At 48.0% G+C, this 23,371-nt stretch overlaps 1 protein-coding gene across 1 annotated transcript in view; it reads left to right on the top strand.

The window, feature by feature from the left end:
- Itga9 (integrin subunit alpha 9) overlaps nucleotides 1-23,371 on the top strand; it is a 268,798-nt gene that overhangs the window by 16,847 nt on the left and 228,580 nt on the right. Inside the window, exons 4-6 of the mRNA XM_055601549.1 lie at nucleotides 1,642-1,769; nucleotides 3,357-3,463; nucleotides 11,848-11,971. Coding sequence (XP_055457524.1) covers nucleotides 1,642-1,769; nucleotides 3,357-3,463; nucleotides 11,848-11,971 — 359 coding nt within the window. The remainder of the gene's footprint in view (nucleotides 1-1,641; nucleotides 1,770-3,356; nucleotides 3,464-11,847; nucleotides 11,972-23,371) is intronic.

The raw sequence follows: 23,371 nt of genomic DNA on the forward strand, positions 1-23,371 counted from the left end.
TTTCTTTCTTTCTTTCTTTCTTTCTTTCTTTCTTTCTTTCTTTCTTTTGTTTATTTATTTAGTGTATGAGTACTCTATCTGCATATATACCTGCACACCAGAATAGAGCATCAGATCCCATTATAGATGGTTGTGAGCCATCATGTGGCTGCTGGGCATTGAACTCAGGACCTCTGAAAGAGCAGTGTTCTTAACCTCTGAGCCATCTTTCCAGCCCTCAATCTGCTTTCTTACAGAACACAAGTATAGCACCCTTTTAAAACTTTTTTTAAACTTTATTTTGCTTTTTAGGCTTCTATTTCCCTTCTAACTCCCCACCCCTACCTATCCCAGCAATAGGTAGGAGACAACAAAGGTTAGAAGGGAAAGGGGACATAGACCTCTTTAGACTTAGTTCCGGCTGGTTAGGGTTGTTGGGTTCCTTGGGAAAGTACAAATCTCAGTCATCAGGATATCTAGCAGTCCAGCAACAGCAAAGTGCAGCAGGATGAACAGCAGCCTTCTTCCTTCTCCATCTGGCTCCTTCCTCTCTCTGGGCTCTGGTATTTATACCCTCCCAGAGTCCTGAGAATTCCACTAACTCCAGCTGGCAAAGGCCACTCCCCTCTCTGAGCTGCAGGAGGCTGTTATCAACGGTGGATAAACTAAGGCAATCCCTTATCCCACAGTTGGGATTAAAACAGAAACATGACCAAAGTCTTAAGGAAACAAAAACTTCCACTACACACAGGACCACAGGCCCAGGGATGGCACCATCTGTAATTGGCTGGGCCCTCCCCCATCAATCACTAATTAAGAAAATAGCCCATAGGACTGCCTATAGCTCAGTATTATGGAGACATTTTATTTGTTTGTTTATTTATTTTCTATTTACTAATTTATTATTTTAATTTTACTTGTTTTACATCCCAAATGCAATTTCCCCTTCCTCTCCTCCTCCCAGTCCCTTCCCTTCACCTTCCCTCCCTCCCCCATTCGCCCCTCTTCTGTTTCTCTTCAGAAAAGGGCCAGCCTCTGTGGCTATCAACCAGCCATGGCATATCAGGTTGCAGTAAGACTAGGCACCTCCTCTCCTATGAAGGCTGGACAAAACAACCAAATAGGAGGAAAGGCCCCAAAGGCAGCCAACAGAGTCAGAGACCGCCCCTGCTCCCGCTGCCCAGCGTCAGTCCCATGCAGGCTTCCTGGCTGGTGGTTCAGTCTCTGTGAGCCCCATGGGCTCAGGTTGGTTGATTTTGTGGTTTTCTTGTGGGGTCCTTGACCCCTCTGACTCCTCCCATCCTTCCTCCCCCTCTTCCTCGGGATTCCCCACACTCCAGGAAGTGTTTTCTTAATTGAGGCTTCATCCTCTCTGATGACTCTGCTTCAAGTTGACATAAAAATATTGCGCCGAAGTCTTTGACTCATTTTTTCTACAGACCATTAGTGGTGGTTTTACTGGTGCAGTGCGTGTGTGTGTGTGTGAGAGAGAGAGAGAGAGAGAGAGAGAGAGAGAGAGAACATGTGTGTGTGCACACATATAGTAAACTGTGTAACTTCGCAGTGCACACTCGGATCTCTCACCCTTACCTGGGCAAAAACCTCCTGCCTCTTCTCCTCTAGCACTTGTTGTGACCACGTGCCTTTCTTTTTGGTGTGCAGGGTCCTCGTGGGAGCACCGAAGGCAGATTCTAAATACAGCGCTTCAGTGAAGTCTCCTGGAGCTGTGTTTAAGTGCCGCGTCCACACCAACCCTGACCGGAGATGCACCGAACTGGACATGGCCCGAGGTGGGTGGGCTTGCTTGTCAGGGTAGAAATGGGGCTCACACCTTCCCACACCTTCCCACTCTGTTCTCTTTCTACAGGGAATGATGGCCTCATCATTCACTGACCTGCCCTCGCGCCCTCTTCTCCTCCCTGCATCTCACAGATGTATGCTCAGATCCTAGTAGTTACTAGGCACTGGGCTATGCCCATGAACAAAGCAAAGATGGAACTGTCATCCTGGGCCTTGAAGACTAGCAGTCAGAACAGACATTAAAGTAAACTAATAGAGTAAGAGAAATCCAGAGGGAAGGTGTGTGTTAGAGCCAGCTCTATGTTGGAGGTTGGAAGAGGCCTCCTTGGGGACCCTTCTGTGTATGGACGATGGCCAGGAGCTAGCTGTGCAGACCCAGGAAGTGAAGTCTCCAGTAGAGCAAGGACAGTGTCACTGGAGTGGTGAGCTGGGGAGGGTGGAAGGGACACATGCCAGGTGAGCTGGGGCTAGGTCACACAGGGCCTCCCAGGAGAGGTTAAACAGAGGGATTTCACTCTCTGTGTGTAACCAGAGAGCATTCAGCTCAGTTTCAATTTTCCATCTTCCATGGTGAAGGGTATGATGGGATGTATTGTGGGGCTCACTTTGTCTAGTAGATCACATGCTTTGGCTCTGGTCCAGCTGTGCCACAGATGGCTTGCATGAGGATTGCTTTGAGGAGCCTGAGATGGGAGAGGCAAGCACAGAAAACCAAGTAAGGAAGAGGCAGGTGGCCCTTCCAGGCCTTGCTTTCTGTAAAGCCCTTTCTCACCATGATTTCATCATCACTTTTTATACACAGAGGTCTGGAGTGATAACTCAGGTAGCAACTGTTGTGAAAGCTCAAGGATCTCAGTCCATCCATCCCTTAGAATCTGCATAAAGGGCTGGATGGGGCTTCATGAACTTGCAACCCCAGTGTTGAGGAGGTGAAGATGAGTATCCGTGGGATCACTGGCTAGCTCATGCAGCTAATCCTGTGAGCTCCAAGTTCAGGGAGAGGCTCTGCCTCAAAGCATAGAGTGGAGAGCAATTGAGGAAGACTCCTGACATCATCAACCTCTGGACTTGACATGCATGTACATACACATGAATACATATACCCCTAACATGTGGCACACACACACACACACACACACACACAAATACACACAATGCTACCTCCAATATGTGCACACACATGCAAACATGTGAGCACACACACAGATGAATGCACATCCAATATGTGCACACACACACATGAATGCACACCCCAACATGTGTATACACACATGTAAACTTGTAAACACACACAACAAAGCAACAACAACAGCAACGAAATGTGCTGATTTTCTTCATCAGAGAGGAGGCATGTGCTTGTGTGATCCACTCTGTGAGATGTTTGTTACAGTAACTTCTGAGAACATTATTTTTCCCTCATGGAGAACGTTGCTATGGAAGAAGGAGAAGCTGACTTAACTCTTTGTTGCAGGTTTCTGTGGCGCTGACATTTTGTTATAAGGTCCAGAAGTTGGTGCCCCAGGCCAGGCACAAACTGACTTCTCTTCTCTCCAAACTGACTTCTCTTCTCTCTCCAGACAAGAATCGAGGTGCGACTTGTGGGAAGACCTGCCGGGGAGACCGGGACGATGAGTGGATGGGGGTGAGCCTGGCCCGGCAGCCCAGAGCAGATGGCCGTGTTTTGGTAAGACCTCCGGGGACAGGGTGACCTGGGGCAGGGTGTCCTAAGAATGGAGGACTAACTCCACAGGAAAGCCGGCTAGCACAGAAGCCAGAACACGGCTTTTTCTGTTCTTCATTGCTGCTTTGAGGTGTGTCCGACCTGCAGCTTTAGGCCACATGTGACTGCATGCAGCAGAGGACAGCTACGAGGCCGAGCACAGAGCCATAAAGCTCCTGCAAACATTGTGAGCTGCTTTTGTGAACCTGAAAAATAACTCAGTCATGTGGTTCTCGCATGTGAACCTTGCAGGTGACAGTGTTGCGTTGCCATGCCGAAGGTTTACACGCCTAGTACTTTAGACATACTGGGCTGAGGATATGGCTTTTTTAGCATGCATGAAGCCCTGGTCAATCCCAGGAGGCAAGGAGTGAGGGAGAGAGAGAGAAAAAGAGAGGGAGAAAGACAGACAGAGAGAGACAGACACACAGAAAGACTATGAGAATATAGGTAGAAAGAAGTTTGTAATTTCATTTACTAAGTATTTTTGTGTATGTCTTCAAGTCAAGGTATAATTTACATAAAATACATAAAATCTTGAGTTTGTAGCTCACATTTTGAATGTCATTTTGTGCCTGTGTTCAATTCCTGGGACACCTACAGTGAAAGGAGAGAACTGACTCCCCCAAGTCACCCTCTGACATGCGCACGCGCGCGCATAAACACACACACACACACACACACTCACACACACACACACAAATACATGTTAAAAAAAATCAAGCCTCTAACTATAACAGAGACTTGGTTACCAGCCGTTTTCTCTCTTTTCTTTTACATTCTTCTGTTGAGGTATAAGCTTAGGAACTCAAGCATGCACCCCTCACTTGGTGATGGTTTCACACGTATGCATTCAGGCACCCCCTGGGCAGCATGCTGTAGGCTCTTTGTGCCCTTTCCCAGGCAGCTGGTGCCCTGTAGGATGATCCTCTTTAGACTTCGTAGTCTCTTCTGCCATTGGATTTCCTCGAAGGCTTTAGGGAGTTTATGTTTTAGAAGTTCAAGGTCAAGAAGGGAAAGTGAGCCCAGCTGCTGTATCTCAGGGGTTTCCTCTGGGCCACACGCTGTCAAAGCTGGGGGCTTTGTGGATGTTTGCTCCCAGGGGCCTGGGTTTTCCTCAAGGACACAAACCAAAAGTTTCCAGCCCTTTTTGAGGAGATTGATTCTGTGCTGACCTCCTCAACCCCACCTCAGCACACTTAAGAGCCTCCACATTTTTGGGTCCTTGGGAGAGAGGGAGCAGCTGGATACTGTCGCCAGCATTATGAGGCCTCCCCACTGGACACCACAGTAGGCCTCACTGAACACCGCCCCCAATTCTTCTGGCCTTGGATTCCAGTCCTTTAATCCCTGTCTCAGCAGGCCATGGATGGTGGCCAAGCCACCACATTCTTCTAGGCATGGTGGCCTGACCCTACAGTGTGACTCAGCCCCAAAGGGCCAGAACTCTTGTCTACCATTCTTGGGAAAGACAGGGGAGAAACCAAGCATGTATATTCTCCAGAGGGGACCCAGAGCCATGACTCAGAACTGATAGAGAGGAGGAGGTAGCTGGGGACAGGAAGGCACGGGATACCCTCCAGGCATTGAGTCTAGAGATGGCCTGCTTTTAGGGATGCAGAGCCTCCATGTGGCTGGAAGCCTGTTAGCAAAGGTGCAAGACAAAGACTCAGTGCTGTTCCAGTTGGTGTAAGACTGGACCTCTTTAGGGGGCTTGAGCAACAGAGAGGAGCCTGGGAGACATTTGGTAGAGGAAGTCAAGAAGGCAGAGCTGAGTATTTGTAGGAAGTAGTGCCTGATTAATTGAGTTAAATTTCTGTCTTACCCTATGCATCATTCATCTGGTAAGTCACTCCATAAGGGTGTTGGGGAAGGAGAGGAGGGCATGGGAGGAAATCAACAGCTCTCATGTCTCTGATCCTGTTTAGCCATGTATATGTAACACACAATGCAAAACCTCAGCCTTTGAGAATATCATATGCTCTGAGGGTTTATGTGCTTTCTTTGGGCATGCGTGTTACTAATAAACGAAAAGCTCACCACCCCACTAAAATCAGGAGACAGAACCAGAAGCACATGTGAAAACACTGCTGTACAGCAAAGTCTCTAGAACTCCTAGTGTTGAAATGCCAAGCTTTGCGTCTGTTGAACACAATTCTCTCCCCCAAGTCCCCTGGTTCCTGGTAACCATTATTCTAACTTGGAAGTGCTCAGCCGTGGCTGATCCTGTTTAAGTGGAATCAGACAGTGTTTGTCTTTTGGGGATGGTTTCTTTCATTTAGCGCAGTGTCCTTGCCGATCAACTCTTTTGTAGCTGATGACAGAATTTCTTTCTTTTCTCTTAAGACTGAGCGATACTTTATCACGTGTGCACAGTGCTTTGTCTCTCCACTGGTGGATGCATGTTTAGACGGCTTCTCGTTCCTTGCTGTTGCAGATAATGTTGCTGTAAACATCAACAAAGATTTATCAGACACCTCGTTTTCCGTCTCATCTGGGTACATTTGTGAAGTGGGACTGTCAGACCTTGTGGTAGCTACTTTTCATTCTTGGAAATACCTTGTTACTTTGTTGCCGTAAAGTGCATGAGTCATTTTGTGTCTGGCCAGCATGCAGAAAGTTCCAGGGACATTTGTCCTTCTGCCTGTCATTGTTGCCTTGTGGTACTAAAGCTAGAATCCACAGCCTCGAGCACCCGTGCTCTGTAACTGAGCCACACTGCCAGCACAGCACACTCCATTTCCTTCTAAAATAGCAGCCGTCCTAAAGAGCGTGAGGTGATATTTCATCATGGCTGGTGTGTGTGTGCGCTCGAGTGTGAGCACGTGAATAAATGTGTGCATGTGTATGTGTATATGTGTGTTATTTAAATCCATTTCTTTTTTCTTTAATGTCTCATTTTTGTCTGTGAAATCTTTTTGGAAAGCAAGTTTTTCTTTGTTAGTTTGTTTTTGGTTTTGTTTTTTTTGTTTTGTTTTGTTTTTAATTAAAGTTAGAGAAAGCTTTTGAGCTCCCAGGAGTTCTTTGTGGCACAGGATGAGACCTGTCTCTCTAGGGATACAACCTTTGATTTCAAGGGTGGAGTAGGGGAGGGGGAGGTAGCATGGCTGTTTTGAAAAGGAACCTGTTACACATTTCAAAACAAAGAACAGAGGGGGGACTTAAGCTGTCACTTAAGGGAGTGAATGGTCTCAGTGACGAAGGCAGGACCAAGGCTGGCAAAAACCAGGATAGCCTCTCAGGCTAACTTTGGCCCAGTGGCTGGCCATCTTGGCTGTGTGGATAACATGGCACCTTCCAGTTTCTGCAGGAAACCAACAATCTCTGATACAAATACTCCAACTGGACTGAAAGCAAGTTCCTTCCCTTCTCACTCTGCTCTGCACCCCAGGAGCAGAGAGGGTGTCCTCAGGAGTAGGGGAGGAGGGTTAGTCATGCCAAGCAAGCATGGAGACCTGAATCCAGGTCACCAGCACCCTGTAAAAGCCAGACTCAGACACTCATGTTTGTCATCCTAGCCCTGCAGAGGCAGGGACAGAGGCTGTGTGGAGCGCACTGGCCAGTTGGCCAGGCCAAACTGGTGAGCTCCAGGTTCAAAGAGAGAGGCTCTGTTTCAAAAACTAAAGCTAGAAAGTGACAGAGGAAGGAACTCTACTGACCTCTGGCCTCCAAATGCACACACACACACACACACACACACACACACATACACACACACCACTCCCTTGGAGAGCAGCTTGACAGGTCAGAACCGATGTCTTTCCTCATCAGATCTGCCAAGCTTCAGATAACGAATTATCTAATCGCTCGATTTTTTTTTTTTTTTTTTTTTTTTTTTCTGGGTGGAAGAAGAGCTTTCCGGCTCTAACTCTGCTGTTTCCTTTCTGAACGTCAGGGTGCCCTCCCTCTCATCTGTCTCCTTCCCTTGTGTCCATTTTCTTCTCGGCCACTGGCTATGTTCCTGTGAGTGTTTCTGTCGCTGTTTCCTGGTTTGGTGCATGCGTGTGAATGAGTGCTCCGCAGAGATACCACGCAGGAGAAAAAGGGCACACATCATGAGAACACACCCTGATGGGTTTTCTCGAGGTGAATGTTCCCAGCACTGACCCTCTCCCAGTGTCCCCCAGCTGCCACCAGCTCCAGGGTGGCAGAGCATCCCCGGGAGCATTTCGTGCCACCCCAGCCTTGCTTCCATCCTGTGCCCACCACGTGTCTCCGTGGCCATGGCGTGACCTGGCTGTGCGCTCTGGACCTGGAAGCTTGACAAAAGCTTCTCCATCTGTGCACAGCAAGTGCAGGTGTGTGAGGGCGGCAGGGACAGACAGGCGTTTGTGACCAAGCCACCCTCCTGGAAGAACAGGCTGTGTTCACACAACAAAGAAGGCCTTTGAAGGAAATCGGACATTTTCTTCTTCTTCTTCTTCTTATTCCTTGGGAGGGAAATTGACCCTTCTAACTTGAGATGTGTGAGAGGCTAAGGTTCGGGGTGGTGATAGGGTCCTCAATCTTGTCCTAGGGTGATGTGGAAGTTGAATTTAAACAGGTTATTGCCTCTTGGACCTCCTCCTCTTCTTCATCCCCTCCTCCTTCTTATCTTCTTCCTTTATCTCCTCTTTGTATCCTCTTCTTCCTCCCTCTCTTCCTTTTTTCATGCTGCCCCCCCCCCCGCTTCTTCTTTTTATTTCCTCATCTCAGGCCTTCTTCGTGCTCCTAAGCACATACGGTATCTGTGGGCTACTCCCATAGCCCGAAACAAACCTCAGCCACTTCCAGAGGATTTTCGTCTTTTCTGTGTTTTTCACTGCTTCCTTCCCTTCCTTGCAACCCACCCCCCAACTGACCAAGTCACGATGCTCTGCGGTTCCTCAGAACCATCTTCTCGCACAGGATGCGGGTCAGACGGATGCATCTGTCTGATGACAGCTGGGCTACGCACAGGGTTTTTTCTTGTAATTTATATTCAGAGCCTCCTTCCGTTTTCTGGAGTGGGGCTGTCTTTGACCTTTGATCTCTGTCCTCCCAGAATATTGTAAATGGGGTGAGTGTGAAATGTAGTATTTGGGTCTCCTAGGGATTCTCCAAGGTCACTCTTAAACAGTTTATGGGATGGAAAGCAGACAATACAATAAACACGGGCGGTGCTGTCCATGTGTGCAGCTGGCTGCCAGACCTCTCCAATCAGGACGCCATAGGTAACAAAGGCTCAAGCTGTGGGCTGGGTCCTTCAGCTAGAAGAAAGCCCATTCATTAACTGGATGTTGTAAAGGACTTAAGTTTTCAAACTGTAAGGACTAAATCATAACACAGACACACACACACACACAAATCAATTAGTCAGTCCTTTATATCCACAGGTTCTGTGTCCTTGGATCTGGTCCTTCTTACCTGTGGGCTGTGGCTTTGGTTATCTTTATATTTAACTAATTGTGATCAAAACTGTTTTTATTCTTTTTAAATATGCATATGTCCTAAGCATGGCGAGACTTTTCCCTTGTCATTATTTCCCCAGAGAGCATGACGTAACAATTTCTGTAGTGATTGCACTGCTATTAGTATAGAGATGGTTTAAAGTCTGTTCGGGCTGAGAGATGGCTCTGTGTGTAAGGGGGCCTCACTCTTCTAGGACCTGAGTTCTAATCCCTATGTATGCAAAAATCCATAGATGACCATGCATGCCTGTAGCCCCAGCATGGGATTGGAGAGCAGAGACAGTCGGACTCTGGGAACTTCTGGACCGCCAGCCCAGCTGAAACTCTGGGTGCAGTGAGAAATCCTGTCACAAGGCAATAGGATACCATACACATATACCACACACATGAGAGAAGTCTCTCTGTGGAAGTACGGGTAACTACCCACTTCATAATCTTTCCTTTCTCTCACTGCACACTGTCTCGATCTGCCGAGAAAGGTTTGTTGTTGTTGTTCTGCTTGGGGAGGAGAGAGGGCAGGGTAAAGTAGAAGTGGCAGCTGATCTGTCATTGGCCATCTCAGACATGGCACAGGGTATGGCCAAGCTCAGGTCCCCAGCGCCACACTGAATGCCCCTCTTTTGCCTCTGGGCAGAGTGACTTGTCTCGGTCCTGGTGGCAGCTTCATCAGAGGGAAGAAGAGCAGAGAGCTTAGATAACAATGATCTCATCACACAATGAGTGAGGAAGAGCCAGCCCTGGGAGGCTCTGAGTGTCCCCTTTCCAGCTGGGTGCCAGGGCTGCCTGGGGAGGGTTGCGAGAATGGCCCAGCTTCTCAGGCCCAGGATCTCAGCATGAAAAAGACTTTCTAGAGAGACAAGACTCAGGAACAGCTCATTCCAGTCTTGTTCTCAGCCATTTGTTGTGTTCCTCAGCCCTGTCTGCTGCTTACTGCTCCCATAAGGAAAGTGGAAGTTCCAGGCCAGGGAGATGGCTCAGTGGGTAAAGCGCTTGCCATGCAACTCCAGTGACCGAGTTCACTTCCTGGAACCAAGTAAAGGTAGAAGGAGAGAACCGACTACACAAAGTTGTCCTCTGACCTCCACACAGATGCTGTGGCAAAGCCCTGCCTCACCATCATTGTCACACAATAACATTTTTTTTTTTAATTTTAAGAAATTCTCTTAGTCACTCTTCTATTGCTGTGAAAAGACACCATAACCAAGGCAGGCCTTATATGAAAAAAAGCATTTTTTCTTTCTTTTTTTTTTTTTTTTTTTTTTTTTGTGGGCTTGCTTAGAGTTTCAGAGATTTAGTCCCTTATCAGGCAGGGAGCCTGGCACTGGAGCAGTAGCTGAGGACTCCACCCTGACCTGTAGGCAGAGAGAAACATTCTGGCATGGGCTTTTGAAAGCTCAAAGCCCACCCCCAGTGACACACTTCTTCAAACAAGGCCACACCTTCTGATCCTTCTAATCCTTTCAAATAGTGCCATTCCCTAGTGACTGAGCATTCAAATGTGTGAGCCTATTGGGACCATTCTCAGAAATCAAACCACCACAAAAATCAAAACAGAGAGTCAGAGAGCTCTACCACCTCCTTCTGGGATGGTAGAAGTCGAAGACAGATCACCAGCTTTCAGATGTTATGACTCACTGAAACAGTGTGTTTAAAGGAGACAAACTGCCTGGGGAGAGGACCCAAGTTCAAGCCTTAATACCCATATAAAAAAGCGGGCCTGGTAAAAATGGTTATAATCCCAGAACTGAGGAGGTTGAATCGAGTGGATTCCCTGGGATTTGGTGGCCAGTCACTGTCCCAAGCTGAATTTGCGAAAAATGAAAACACTGTCCCCAAAAAGCAAGATGGAAGACATCCTGAGGGATGAAACTTGAGCTTGAGGCACGCGCGCACACGGGAACAAAACTAGACATTAAAATCTCTGATTATTTCAAAGTTCATTACTTTAAGAAAATGTATCCATTGGCCAAAACAAGGTGAAGTGATACCGGAAGTGAGTGGTTCACACTTAGGAGCAGGATTCAGGCTAGGCTGTGCAGGCCCCTGAGCCAGCTGGCACCTTTCCTGTTATCAGGGAATCCCATGCCACACTGGGACCAGAGGTCATGTCCCAGCACCAGGCAGGCTTGTTCTGTTCTGCAGGGCAGGATGAGCCACGGCTGTGCTCTGGCTGGTGGCCCCTGGTTCTCTTAATGGAAACCGGTCAGCCTTAGTGTCCCTCAGAAGTTTGATCCCAGCACTGAAAAATGACTCTCCAAAGCTGGCTGAGACTGCCTGTCCCGAAGGATCTCCTTACACCTCATTCATCTACCCTCTACCCCGAACCTTCCCTGTGGTCCCCGCTCTGCCACTCCCTTCTTGTCTTAGCTCTTTCTTCACAGGGCTTCTTCTGACTAGCTTGTGAAAGGCAACCACTGCCTGGCACTGGGGAGCCATACATACAGTTGAGGGAAACTTTTAAATTGTGAATAGGATCATACTACACACCTCCAACAGCTGTGCCCTGGTCTGCCATTGCCCGTCCACTGAAATCAGCCACCACTGTGTCCATAACACCAATTCTCCCCATCACCGCCGGAGCCTGGCTCCCCCTCTGACCTCCTCTTCCTTTAGACCCTCCCCGCTCACCTTTCTTCTCCTGGAACCTCCAGTCCTGTCTCACTTCTCGTGTTGTGCACCAAATGCTTCTCTTTCGGAGAACTTCTCTTGTGGCCAGTGTGGAGGGTGCTTCCCCTGTCCTCTGCCCAGAAACACCCCCCTCCCTCCCAGACTGCAGCTGACTGTCTTTCATTCTACCCCCATGCTCAGTCCAGCTCTGACTGTCATCATTTTGACTCACTGTCTCTCTCCTCCCAGGAGCTGTTTCTTTCATTCCATTTTTCTTTTACTTATGTTCACTCTTCCTCTCTGTCCTTCTAGGCATGCGCCCATCGCTGGAAGAACATCTACTATGAAACAGACCACATCCTGCCCCACGGATTCTGCTACCTCATCCCGTCCAACCTCCAGGCCAAAGGCAAGACGCTGATCCCCTGCTATGAAGGTGAGATCAGAGTGATTCTCCCTCAGTGCCCTCCTTACTGGGTAGCTTCACCAGCCGCAGCCCCTCCCTTCACACCACTGCCTCACCATTTCCCTGGCTGTCCACACGCTGACATGAGAGCAGGGTTATATGTCCTCAGATTGACTCTGACATCAGAGTTATGTCCAGGTAGGGGCAGTGGCACAGGGCACAGCGGTCCAGGCCCTATTCAGCCTACCTGTCCTGCCACAGAGCCCATGGTACTCTTTACAAAGTTTCAGAGATGAGGTTTAGCCAAGTGACCCAGCGGTTCTCTGAGGTTCCTGATACTGCCAGATGCTGTAGGTCTTGGGAAACTTACTGTCCTTTCCTGGACCTGAGTTACCTCATCAGAAAGGTCAAGAACTGGCTGGCCCAGGTGATCTCCACAGCATCTCTGCAATGCCAGGCTACTCACTGGACTCCTGCAAAACTCTTGGATGTGCTATGCTGGGGGAAGAGAAGACCCAGTACCCATAAGGCAATAGTGCAGCAGAAGTTGGGCCCCAACCCCGCTCATCCAGGCACCCATGACATCCTCGAGTGTCCTGGAGCTGGACAGAGGGAAACCCTTGGTCTGGAGGACACTTGTATCGGCCAGCTATCGCTGTGTAACAACACATGGCAAATAAGAATAAGCATGGATTTGTTCTCACTTGCACAGCTCCCCACAGCCGGGCTCAGCAGAGCTTCTCGGGCTCTGGCTGCCAGCTCAATTCAGGTGTGTTCTAGGTGTTGCCTTCTGAGACCAGTGAGCCACGTGGGATGAGCTATGAGAACACGGGGTCAGGGAGGTCTTCTGCAGTTCCTTGCTTAGAGGTCAAATACTTGGGAAAAACTGAGCCAGTTACTGTGTAGCCAGTTGAGTCTGGCCTTCAATCCCCGGTTCCTAGCCCACTTCTGGGAATCCGAGTCAACTCTCTCTCTAAATGCAAGGCTGTTCCGTTTTTAATTGCTTCTCACTTATTCATTTGGAAAGAGGTCTCACTGGCCTGGCTCCACACTGCCCTGTGCTTCTCTGGGCTTTCTTAGGTTTTACACTTGTGGCCATCAAGAGGGTTCTGACACTGTCTGGAGATTGTAAGTTATTTTTATCTCATGAGAAGAACACCAGGGCAAAATGCAGAACTCAGAAGGCTCAAGCAGGTCCTTTTGTGAACTGTTCTCTCCAGAAAGATCAGTGGGGAATCTCAACAAGGTACAGACTCTCTTCTTGTGTGAGGATTGTTCTCATGGCTGCATTCCTTCTCTGCTTGAGCATTTGGCTGGCTCTGGCTGGGCCAGACGGAGAGACTGAACTCTGGTGCTGTTTACCTCCATATTGTCCCAATGGGAAGAAAAATGTCGTCTTAAAAATAGTGATATAGCCACAAATGTAGCTCAGTTGGTAGAGTGACTGCCTAGCATGAATGAGGACCTGGGATTTTATTCTCCAGGCCAGCTAGGGTATATAGGCCCCTGTCTTGAATGAATGAATGAATGAATGAATGAATGAATGAATGAATGAATGAACAAGCACATGAACACCAAGCCAGGACACCAGGTTTTCACCCGATCATCTCAGTGCTTCTCATATCCCACACAGCCTACTCACTGGTCCCCCGACACAAGCACACGGAACAGACTTGACCCAGAGCCCAACCATGTCAGTCAGGCCCTAGCTCAGCTTATGAGTGAGAAATCAACGTTCGTTATCATTTGCCATGAAGAACCACAGTTGTTACTCAGGGGTAGCTGACTGATGTGGGGCTCAGCTCAGCAGCCCAGAGTCCTCATGCAGGGATGGCCCAGCTTTCTGTATTTCTTGACTCCACGATGGTCACATGAAGATTCTAGCAAGCTGATTTTGTTTGCACCTGACTTTCCTTCCTTAAGGGCACACCCACATTTGAATTTGTACTTTGGGGAGAGGAAAAAAAACCCAAAGAACAAAAACTCCAGAAGAGGTGGGGCTGGCAGAGTAGCCCTGGGACAAAGAGCAGCTGCTTAGGAAAACTGAGGGCTGGACAATGGGTCTGTGTTCTTGGATCTGTAAAATGAGAGGGATGGTGAGACTCAGATTTCTCTGCTCGACTGGGCCAGTGGGGAGATGAGGAGGGAGGCCAGCCACAGTGAGAGGGCCCTCGCCTGTGCTGTTAGTTTTGGAGACCTCTACTTCCCTGTTTTGTGGTCTAAGTGAAACCAACTTTGGCTCCTAAAACAACCATTATTTTCTCTTACTGTGGAAAATCTCAGTGATGCAAGCTCCCTGTTCCAGGTGGGAAGCATATTATTATATCAAGAACAATGGAAGCATTTAGTGTTTGATAGAACTTTTCAGATGTCATCTAGACCAGCTCACTGGGTGTATCAAGGTCCAGAGAGATAAGCATGGCTCATGCAAGTCTATGTTTTCACTCAGTGATTCGCTGTGTGGAGAGTGAGTGCCATAGTACCTGGAACAAACCTCGGGTCCCCAAGCGCCGGGCCCTGAGTTCTGCCTCTACAGTGTCATCTCATTAACACATGACCACTGATGAGAATTTACATTCTGTGTCTAGCCTAAGGGATCAATCAATACCTTTGAGTTCTTAGCGCAGCATCAGGTAGGTATCTGCTAACATACTATATGCCGAGCATATCACACATGGTAATGTGCTTGTTCTATGCCAGCGACCTCAGCACTAAACAAGGTTTATTAATCATTATACGGTGACGACTTGTGTTTCAGGAATACAGCCTGTTTAGCTTGGTTGAGGCCTGAAAGGCATCAGATAGACAAAAGCCAGCAGGCAGTTCCAGAGGAGAGGGCAACAGGGAATGGTGGGTAGAATAAAGAAGAGAGAGGAATGCGTGAGCAGAGGAAGGAAGCCACGGGAATGGTGAAGGAACGTGGGAGGGTACAGTGGAGGGAGCGTGCGCTCGCTGAGGAAAGTGTGTGCTAATACATGGGAGGGAGGCGAGGTGGCTGGGGGGTTGAAGAGCTCACCACCCAAGCTGGAGGACCAGAGCTTAGACCCCATATAAATGGCAGGTGAATGAGGCAGAGGCCGAAGGATCCCGCAGAACACTGGCTAGTGAGACTAGCTCTGGGTTTGATTGAGAAGCCCTGAATCAATGGCTAAGGCGGAAGAGCCCTGGAGGATGATTCCTGACATTAGTTGTAGGCCTTGACATGCGTGCACACACACGCATATGAACACATGCATATCTACATATGCTCATGCACACACATACATGCGAAAAATACTTGCCTGAAAGTGTCATAGTTAAACTTATTTTTTAAACAATAATTAGAAATGGATAAAAACCAGGAATCTCCCACTTGCAGGAGAGAACAGAGGAAGCCCCATGTCTGAACACTGGTGCTGTGTAGGATTGAATTCCCAACCTACACATGCTCTGTTGAGCACCTCTCCCCAAGGGCCTGAGCTGCATCCAACTCAAGGGGACATCAAGGCAGGATTATTTCATTTTACTGTTGAGGAATTTGAAACCTGATCAGGCCTTACAGTCTGCTGAGGACGGGAAGTGAGGGGCAGAGGAACTGGACCATAAGTCATGGAAGCCAGTACAGGGGCTGGGGAGACCTGCTTCCCGGTTTACTTTCTGTGCAATGACAGCATGCGGGAGGGGCCGAGACAGGCTGGATGGAGGCTGATGTACCACGTCTTCCTCGGCGTAGTTAAAGCTCTGGCCTGCTCTGCAGTGGGAGTGATGCCGGCCCGCCCCTACTCCTCTTTGCTGTGGGGAGCTCATGACAAGTCCCAGATGACAGTGTCAGAAAGCCTGCCTGTTGCTCTGTAGAAGTGGCTCCTCATTGGTCTTCCCGAGGGTCAGCTGTGCAACCGTCAGAAGATGGGAAGGCCAGTTTGATAGACTAAACTCTCTGGGCATGAGTCACCTTTCCGAAATATCTTGAGTTTTTCTGGTTTCTGAAAAAAAGATTTTATTTTATTTTTAAGTGGGTGTGGGTGTGGGTATACGTGCATATGAGTGAAGGTACCCATGACAGCCAGAAGAGGGCATGAGGTTTCCTGGAGCTGAATTTTCAGGTAGTTCAGTCCCCTGAATTTGGGTCCTCTGGGACAGCAGTATATAATCTTAACCACTGAGCCATCTCTCCTGTCCCTCAAGCTTTTGATTTCTTAAAAAACACTGGTCTTGGGTTTGGCCCAGGACATTTTCTCAGCTGCTTCCTGTTGGATGGGAGAGGCTACCAGAACATCCTGTTGGAACCAGGAAACACAGAAGGGATCAGACATAAAAAGACTAGGACGTAAAGTAAGATAAATCCACCGTGCATCCCTTCAGCAACACGTCAAGCATTATGTCCATGTGTTGTCTTTGTCAGAATGTGGGAGAAGATAAGAACACAGTGGGCAAGGTCGGGGAGACTACCAGAAAAATAGTGAGCACTAGCAAACATCCGTGCCTTAAATACACCAGGATGCTTTTTAATTGGGTGTATGTGTGTGCAAATGTGCCGCTGAGTGCAGGTGGCCCTGGACGCTGGAGTTAGGAAGCATCAGATCCCCCGAGCTTCATCTCCAGCTACCACACCAGGGTACCTTAAGCCTCCCAAATCTTAAGTCAGTACACGTGATAAAAGCAAGTACAGACACTTCTTTTATTCTGTACCCTTGAACCCACCAAGGCAAGAAGCCAGGACTCAGCAGGAGATTGTAAACAACTCATCTTTTTATTGTGATGGGGAAAAAAATATCTCATGAGTCTGGGGTGACTTGAGAGGAGCCTGGTAAGATTAGCAAAAAGTGTTTGGCGATTGAGAGGTGCAGTCAGAGGGCCAGTGAGATGGTCAGCTGGTAGGGTGCTGGCTGCCACGCGCCAAGCCCGCATGGGGGAGGAGAGAGCTATTCCCATGAGCCATCTACCCTTTGATTTCCACATGTGTGCACTAGCATGTGTACATGCCTTACCCTGCAAACGAACAAACAAATAATCAATGCAGACTTTGTTTTTTAAAGAGATGTATTTAGTAGCAGTGATGGTACAACTGTATCGTAGGCTATAGTGCTACCAAACATTCATGTGGTTGCAAGTTTCTGCTCCTTCATTTTCATGAGGTGACTTCGTCCAAGCATGAACAGTCTCCCATGTCCTGCCTATAAACTGGAGCAATCAGTGCCTCCTGCTCCATAAATGAGAATTTCCAAGTCATGCAGTATTCTTAAATCATCTCAGAAGGTGTCCGGTGGATGCCTTCTGCAGTGAATCAACAACTAAGGGCTGAGAGCTTGGGTCATATTAAAACAATCTGAAGAGCCTTGAAGGTTTTGTAATTGTCTGTTTGAGGAGTCAGGTTTCACTGTGAAGCTCGATCTTAAATTCTCTGTCCTCTTTCCTCAGCCTCCCAGTTGCTGGAACTACAGCCGTGCACTGCCATGCCTGGATTATGTTAAATAGCTTTGTTAAATAGCTTTGGAGATCTCACTTTCGTAACCTACTTGTTAAGCTCTCTGCCCCTGTTGTGGTAAAGAATCTGATCTGTGCAAAAGTTCTTAAGTTTGAATTTGCAGGGGTATGAATTGTCATATTTTGTTGTATTTTAAAATTGATTTCAGTTCTCAGAGCAGCTGGTCTTTTATTTCTCGTGTGCATGTCTCAAGGCAGATGAAGGCATTCAATTGTGAAGACCTTTTTTTTCTCCTCTTCTTAATGCTAAAGGCCAGGACCCCACAGGGGATAAAAATCAATCATGATCCATTTACAAATCAAAAGAAGTCGAGGTTTGGGTGCACTTTTCTTTTGTTTTAGAAGGAATTGTAAAAGGCTAAGCACATCCATTTAAAAATTCAAGAAGACACCCCATCCACTTTTATTAAATAATGAGCCCTGCTTTTACACAAGGCTTTCTGCTTCCCAAAGCGCTTTTGCAAATATAACTTCACTTAAATAAATATGGTGAATTAAACAGTAGGATGCTAGTCTATATTTTGTTCCGTTAAGAAAAGGGTTCTGGGTGAGGAGAGGTGGCTCTGTTGGTGAAATGCTTGCTGCATAGGCATGAGGACTCCATTCAATCCCCAGAGCCCATGTTTGAAAGAAAGAGGATCAGACAGGAAGATCCCTGGGGCTCAGTGCTCACTGGCCAGAGAGCCTAGGTGAACAGGAGGGCTCTAGGGTCTGTTTCGGAGTGAGGTGAAGGATAGCTGAGGAAGACCTGGTGTTAACATCTCACCCCCACGGGAATGAGTGCCCACACATGTGGAAATGCACGCCTATGCACAAAAGGGTGTGCACATATACACGTACACACACACACACGGGACTTGTAGGGAGGCCTGGAGGATGGCTCCACAGTACAGTCAGGGCTGAAGGGAGAAGCCAGAGCTCTCTGAAAATGGCCCTGGGACTCACGAGAGGCTAAGTTGCTTCTCGGAGCCAAGACCTCTGGGGTAAAAAGGTCTTTGGATACTTGTCCACGAATTGCTTGGGATTACTGTTTAAGCTGCATCTTCTGACCCTACAGATGCCAACATTTTCCAAGTCTCTTGGAAAAGCACCTGTTTGTGTGACTAAGCATCTTGAGGATAGCTCCCTGAGAAACCCGCAGAGCAAAATTCACCTGACGCCCGGTAAAGGCCTAGCAGGTGCTGGGAATTGGGCTAGGCTCTTGAATTTGTGATCATGCTTTTGATCACGTCATTTGGGGGCCAGCAGTTTTTTTGTGGTTTTATGAGGCAGAGTCCTGCCATGTACCCCTGAACTCGACGGAGAGGCCAGGCTGGCTTTGAAACTGGCGATCTCCTAGCTTTGCCTCCTGGGTGGTACAATAACACGCCTGTGCCACTGCCTGGCTGTGGTCAGTGTTTATATCCAAGTTGTAGAGATGAGAAAATTGGGGTTCAGGGGAAGTTGGTGAGGGTCTTATTAAGAGTGTATTTAGCACAGGGAGGGTAGTTGGCCTTTTCAGTGCAGCGTCGGGTTTTCCTATAGGGCCCGTTTCTGTTGGCATGTTGGTTCCTTTGTGATCAGTGGGGGCTTTGAACCATCGCAGGGAAAGATCTCCAGTTTTTATGAACCTGATGGCTTGTCAAGACATTACACTACAGACTTTTAGGATTACGCTTCCTTTTGTTTGTTTGTTGTTAGCTGTAACCTAGAGGTAAGCACTGCAGTTGCTGAAGGCCTTAACCTGGGGAAACACAGCCAGAGGCACATTTGCATTCTGGGTCTCTCTTGATTCCCCACATTTAGTTTTGATAGGGCGGTTGCTCATATTTCATTGCTGGTTGTTTCATGAGCCTGTTAGCTTCGGCCGCAAAACTGAATTCTCTTCAGTTCTCAGCCGGAGCTCTCCATGAAATGTGACTGCCTCATGCTCAGGGCCACTTTTTCTAGGCGGAGGAACTGTGATCCAGTGTGTACCAAGCTGAACACACACATTATGAGAATCGCCTGCTGATGCTTCTGGAGGCAGGAGTAGTCTTGCTTGCTGGATCCTGAGTGGAAGCAACTACTAATGGGTTAAAATTTCCATTTTTTGTAATTGAAGAATATTTTTAATTGTGTGTGTGTGTGAAGAAAGGCATGTGCACATGAGCGCAGTGCCCGTGGGGGCCAGGCGGGGGCACGGCGTCATCTAGAACTGGAACTCGAATTTCAGTTCTCTGCAAAGGTACCTGCTCTTAACAGCTATAATTCCTTGTAATTGTTATTGTCACACACACACACACACACACACACACACACACACACACACACACACCAATTTTTGAAGTATGCCTCATTCTCATTCATACTCGGCAACTGTCCCCACCACCTCTCTCCAGCCCCTCCGGCAAGCACAGCCTGCTTTCCCCACCCATTTGCTTATTCTGAATACCTCACACAAGTGGAGTCATCCGATATGTTCACAGACATGGGACTTGCTAACTTCATTTATCCCTGTGTCCTCAGGGTCTATTCCATGTAGCTGAGTGTATGGGAATTGCTTTCCATTTCAAGGCAGAATAACACTCCACTGTAGCTGTGTACCACATTTTAAAGAAAACATTTGCCTGTGATGGCAGCCCTTCCTTTGGAAGAGCAAGCGTGAAAGGTGGCGGAAAGAGGTGAGCTGCCTGCAGCCCCCCCCCCTTCAGTGCTGACTGAGGCTGCAGAGTGGGCGGCTCTGAACAGCGGCGCCCTGCTCTGCAAAATGAGTGCAAAAGGTCAACACTATTAAATACTCTCCATAACTCTTTTCTCCTCTTCAGATCCCCAACTTGCTCAATCACTTTATACAGTTGCTCTCAGGACTTGCCACAGCCTACTCGGGAACTGTTTAGATAAGTTTTTCCCTCTTCCTCCCCAATCTCGCTATTTATAGCGTTGCTCTTCACTTCCCACTTAGACGGAAGTCCGCCAGAACGGAAGGTGGTTTATCTTCCCTTCCTTTTCGGGGGAGGTACATGCTCATTTTATTACTAAAGACCTGTCTGCTGATGAGTGCGGACCCCTAAGTTTTTGCCTTACTTTCAGTTCGTGAGAGATTTATCACTCCTTGGTGATGTTTGGAAATAATTTAAGGCTAGAAAGCCATTCTCCCAGTCCTTTATTTTCTAGCTGGGCTGAACAACTGGAAAAAAATGATTTTGGGAGCAGGAGCTGGCTCTGAGGTTAATGTGCTTACTGTGGGATCATGAGCCGACCTCAGATCCTCAGCAGCCACGTAAAGGCCGGGGGCGGCGGTACATGTGTGTAACCCACACGTGCTGGGGTCGGGGGCTCACCAGCCGTGTAACCGTATCCGTGAGCTCTGGGTTCATCAAGAGATCGTGTAAAAAAAAAAAAAAAAAAAAGAGTAGACACCTAAGGTAGGCCTTTGGTCTCACCTGTGCATTCACAGGCAAGGGCTTCTGCGCATGCCTGTGCACACACACACACACACACACACACACACGCACTAGCTTTACCGAAAGCTAAGAATAGAACTATCCCAGGAGTAGCAGGCTGTCTCGTTCCTGTCTGTGTACGTGAGAGGCTCTAAGTCAGCGTTCCACAGGGACATCCTCAGGCGGTGCTCACTGTGGCCCTATTCAAAGAGCCCCGGTGCCAATCAAGACAGGCTAGGTGCCAATCAAAAGAATACATACCGGAAGTTTTACATACATACATACATACATACATACATACATACATACATATGTGTATATGAATTGGGCCATTAAAAAGTAAAATTCTGTCATTTAACACAAAATACATGAAATCGGAGATCATAATATTGAGTGAAAAAAGCCATACTTAATATATTAAGACAAATAGCACACTTTTGTCTTCGTTGTGGGTTTTCACAGTTAGTTGTTGTCAAATTAGCACAAACCAGTGTAGGGAACACCCTCAGAGTTTGGAAGGTGGCTGAAGGAGGCATGGTGACGTCTCTCTGCGAACGTCTTTAGAGTCTCGGCCATAAAGAGACTCTGGGTGCTTTAAAAGGTCTAACATTTGCACATAATGGCTATTGTGTCGGATTTATAAGGCTGAACTATGTCAGGCAAGATGGCCTCACAGGGCTCTTAAAGTGTGAGTTTCCTTGGTTGTTTCATGTCTTAGAGTCACAGTTGCGGCGCTGGGGAGATGCTTAGGGGAGATGCTTAGTCTGTAAAGCACCTGGCCCGCACACGTGAGAAACCGAGTTCCAACGCCAGCGCGCCTGGAAAATGTGGGCGCAGTGGTTTGGGCTTGTCATCTCAGCCCTGGGGAGGCGGGGACTCTGAGTCTCAGGATCACTGGCCAACCAGCCTTGCCTCAGTGGTGATCTTGAGGTTCACCATGCCTCAAAAAAGGCAAAGTGGATGGCTCTTGAAGAGGAGTACCGGAGGTTGTACTCTGGCCCTCACACACATCCTCACATGTGCACCTCTGTGCAGCCCTGAACCCAAACAGGACCACACACAAGCACACATGCAAGAATCACAGGGGCTTGCTTAGCTGTAGAGTCTGTAGGGTGAAACCACCTACTGGACATTCCAGGCTTATAGATGACTGCTTATGTTGGACGTTTTGATCTATTTTGCTGTTGTGCTATTTTAAAAAGATTTCTCTGTCTGTCCGTCTATCTGTCTGTCTGTCTCTCTTTGTGCCTCTCTGAGTGTGTCTGTGTGTATAGGTATCACAGGAAGATGTGCAAGCCCCCTGGAGTTATAGTCACAGGTTGTGAGCTGCCCATCAAAGGCCCTGGGAATTAAACTCAGATATTTTGGAAGAGCAGCCCAGTCCTTAACTGCTGAGCTATCTCTCTAGTTCCACTTTGTGCTATTTGAAGCAAGATTTGTTTCCACTTTGTATCATTTTTGTGCCCTGCAACTGACTGTATTTCTTTGCCCATATTTTCTACCCTTAGTCTCCACTGTAAGATTCTGGGCCGCCTCTGGCAGCCAGAGGGTCATCCTCATAGTGACTGGACAAGGCGGAGGAACTGATTTTAGCCTCTCAGGGGAGAGGATAACTCAGCTCACATGCTGTCGTAATTTAGCCTGGATTAAAGGGCACTTACTGGAAAACATTGCAGGCTCTATGGTGTGCTGTTGGAAACTGATTTTCTCCCTCTATTTCCCCAGAGCCTTTTTCCCCTCCGCCTGGAGCACACACTTGGAGCTTCAGGAAGCGGCGTCCTGTTGCAATCACAGCTTCATTGTTCTTCTCGTGTTATTTATTTAGTGTCTTTCAAAGAGTAATTCCATTGCCTTTAATGGTACTAGAGAATCACAAAGAGCCTTGGGGACAGTGCAGGGACTCGGTTCTTTACTGGGCAGCCCCAGCCTGGAAGTCCGCAGCAGTATTATTGCCACACCAGCGGAAGAACTTGAGAGCCCTCTCGTGTCTTTACCTCCTCGTCACTCCTGAGATGATGTCAGTCAGTCAACCTTCTAATCTTGCAAAATCATTCACTTTGTAAAACCTTTGTTAGACCGCAGCGGTAACAGAATGTGTGTCAGGCAGCCGTGTGACCCTTGGCATTTCACATCACCTCTCTGAGTATTGGTATTCTTAGCTGCTGACGAATGGAGAGGGACAGGAGAATCAGTGAAATGGTGGGAAGGAAGGGAGCAAAGCCAGGGGCCTGATAAACAATCCTCAGGCAGGCCGCCTTTCTTCCTGTATGACCTCACAGTAAAAGAGCAACAACAAATGTCCCCTACACTGATAGAAGCATGGTAGCATGTGGGTGTATGCTCACTTGTGTTGATTCGTGTTAGCGTGTGCACATATATTCACATGTGTGTGCTTCCCAATGTGGAAGGCAGAACCTCACATGCCACCTACCTTGTTTTTGAGACAGGCCCCTCTCTGGCTTGTAGCTCACCAAGCAGGCACCACGGGCCCTCCTGTGTCCACCTCCCTAGCAGCAGGATTACAAGTGTGCACGTGCCCCATGTTTTCGGACACATTGGTCCT

Source organism: Psammomys obesus, unplaced genomic scaffold, assembly GCF_907164565.1.
Source record: "Psammomys obesus unplaced genomic scaffold, mPsaObe1.curated_primary_1811, whole genome shotgun sequence".
Taxonomy (NCBI): domain Eukaryota; kingdom Metazoa; phylum Chordata; class Mammalia; order Rodentia; family Muridae; genus Psammomys; species Psammomys obesus.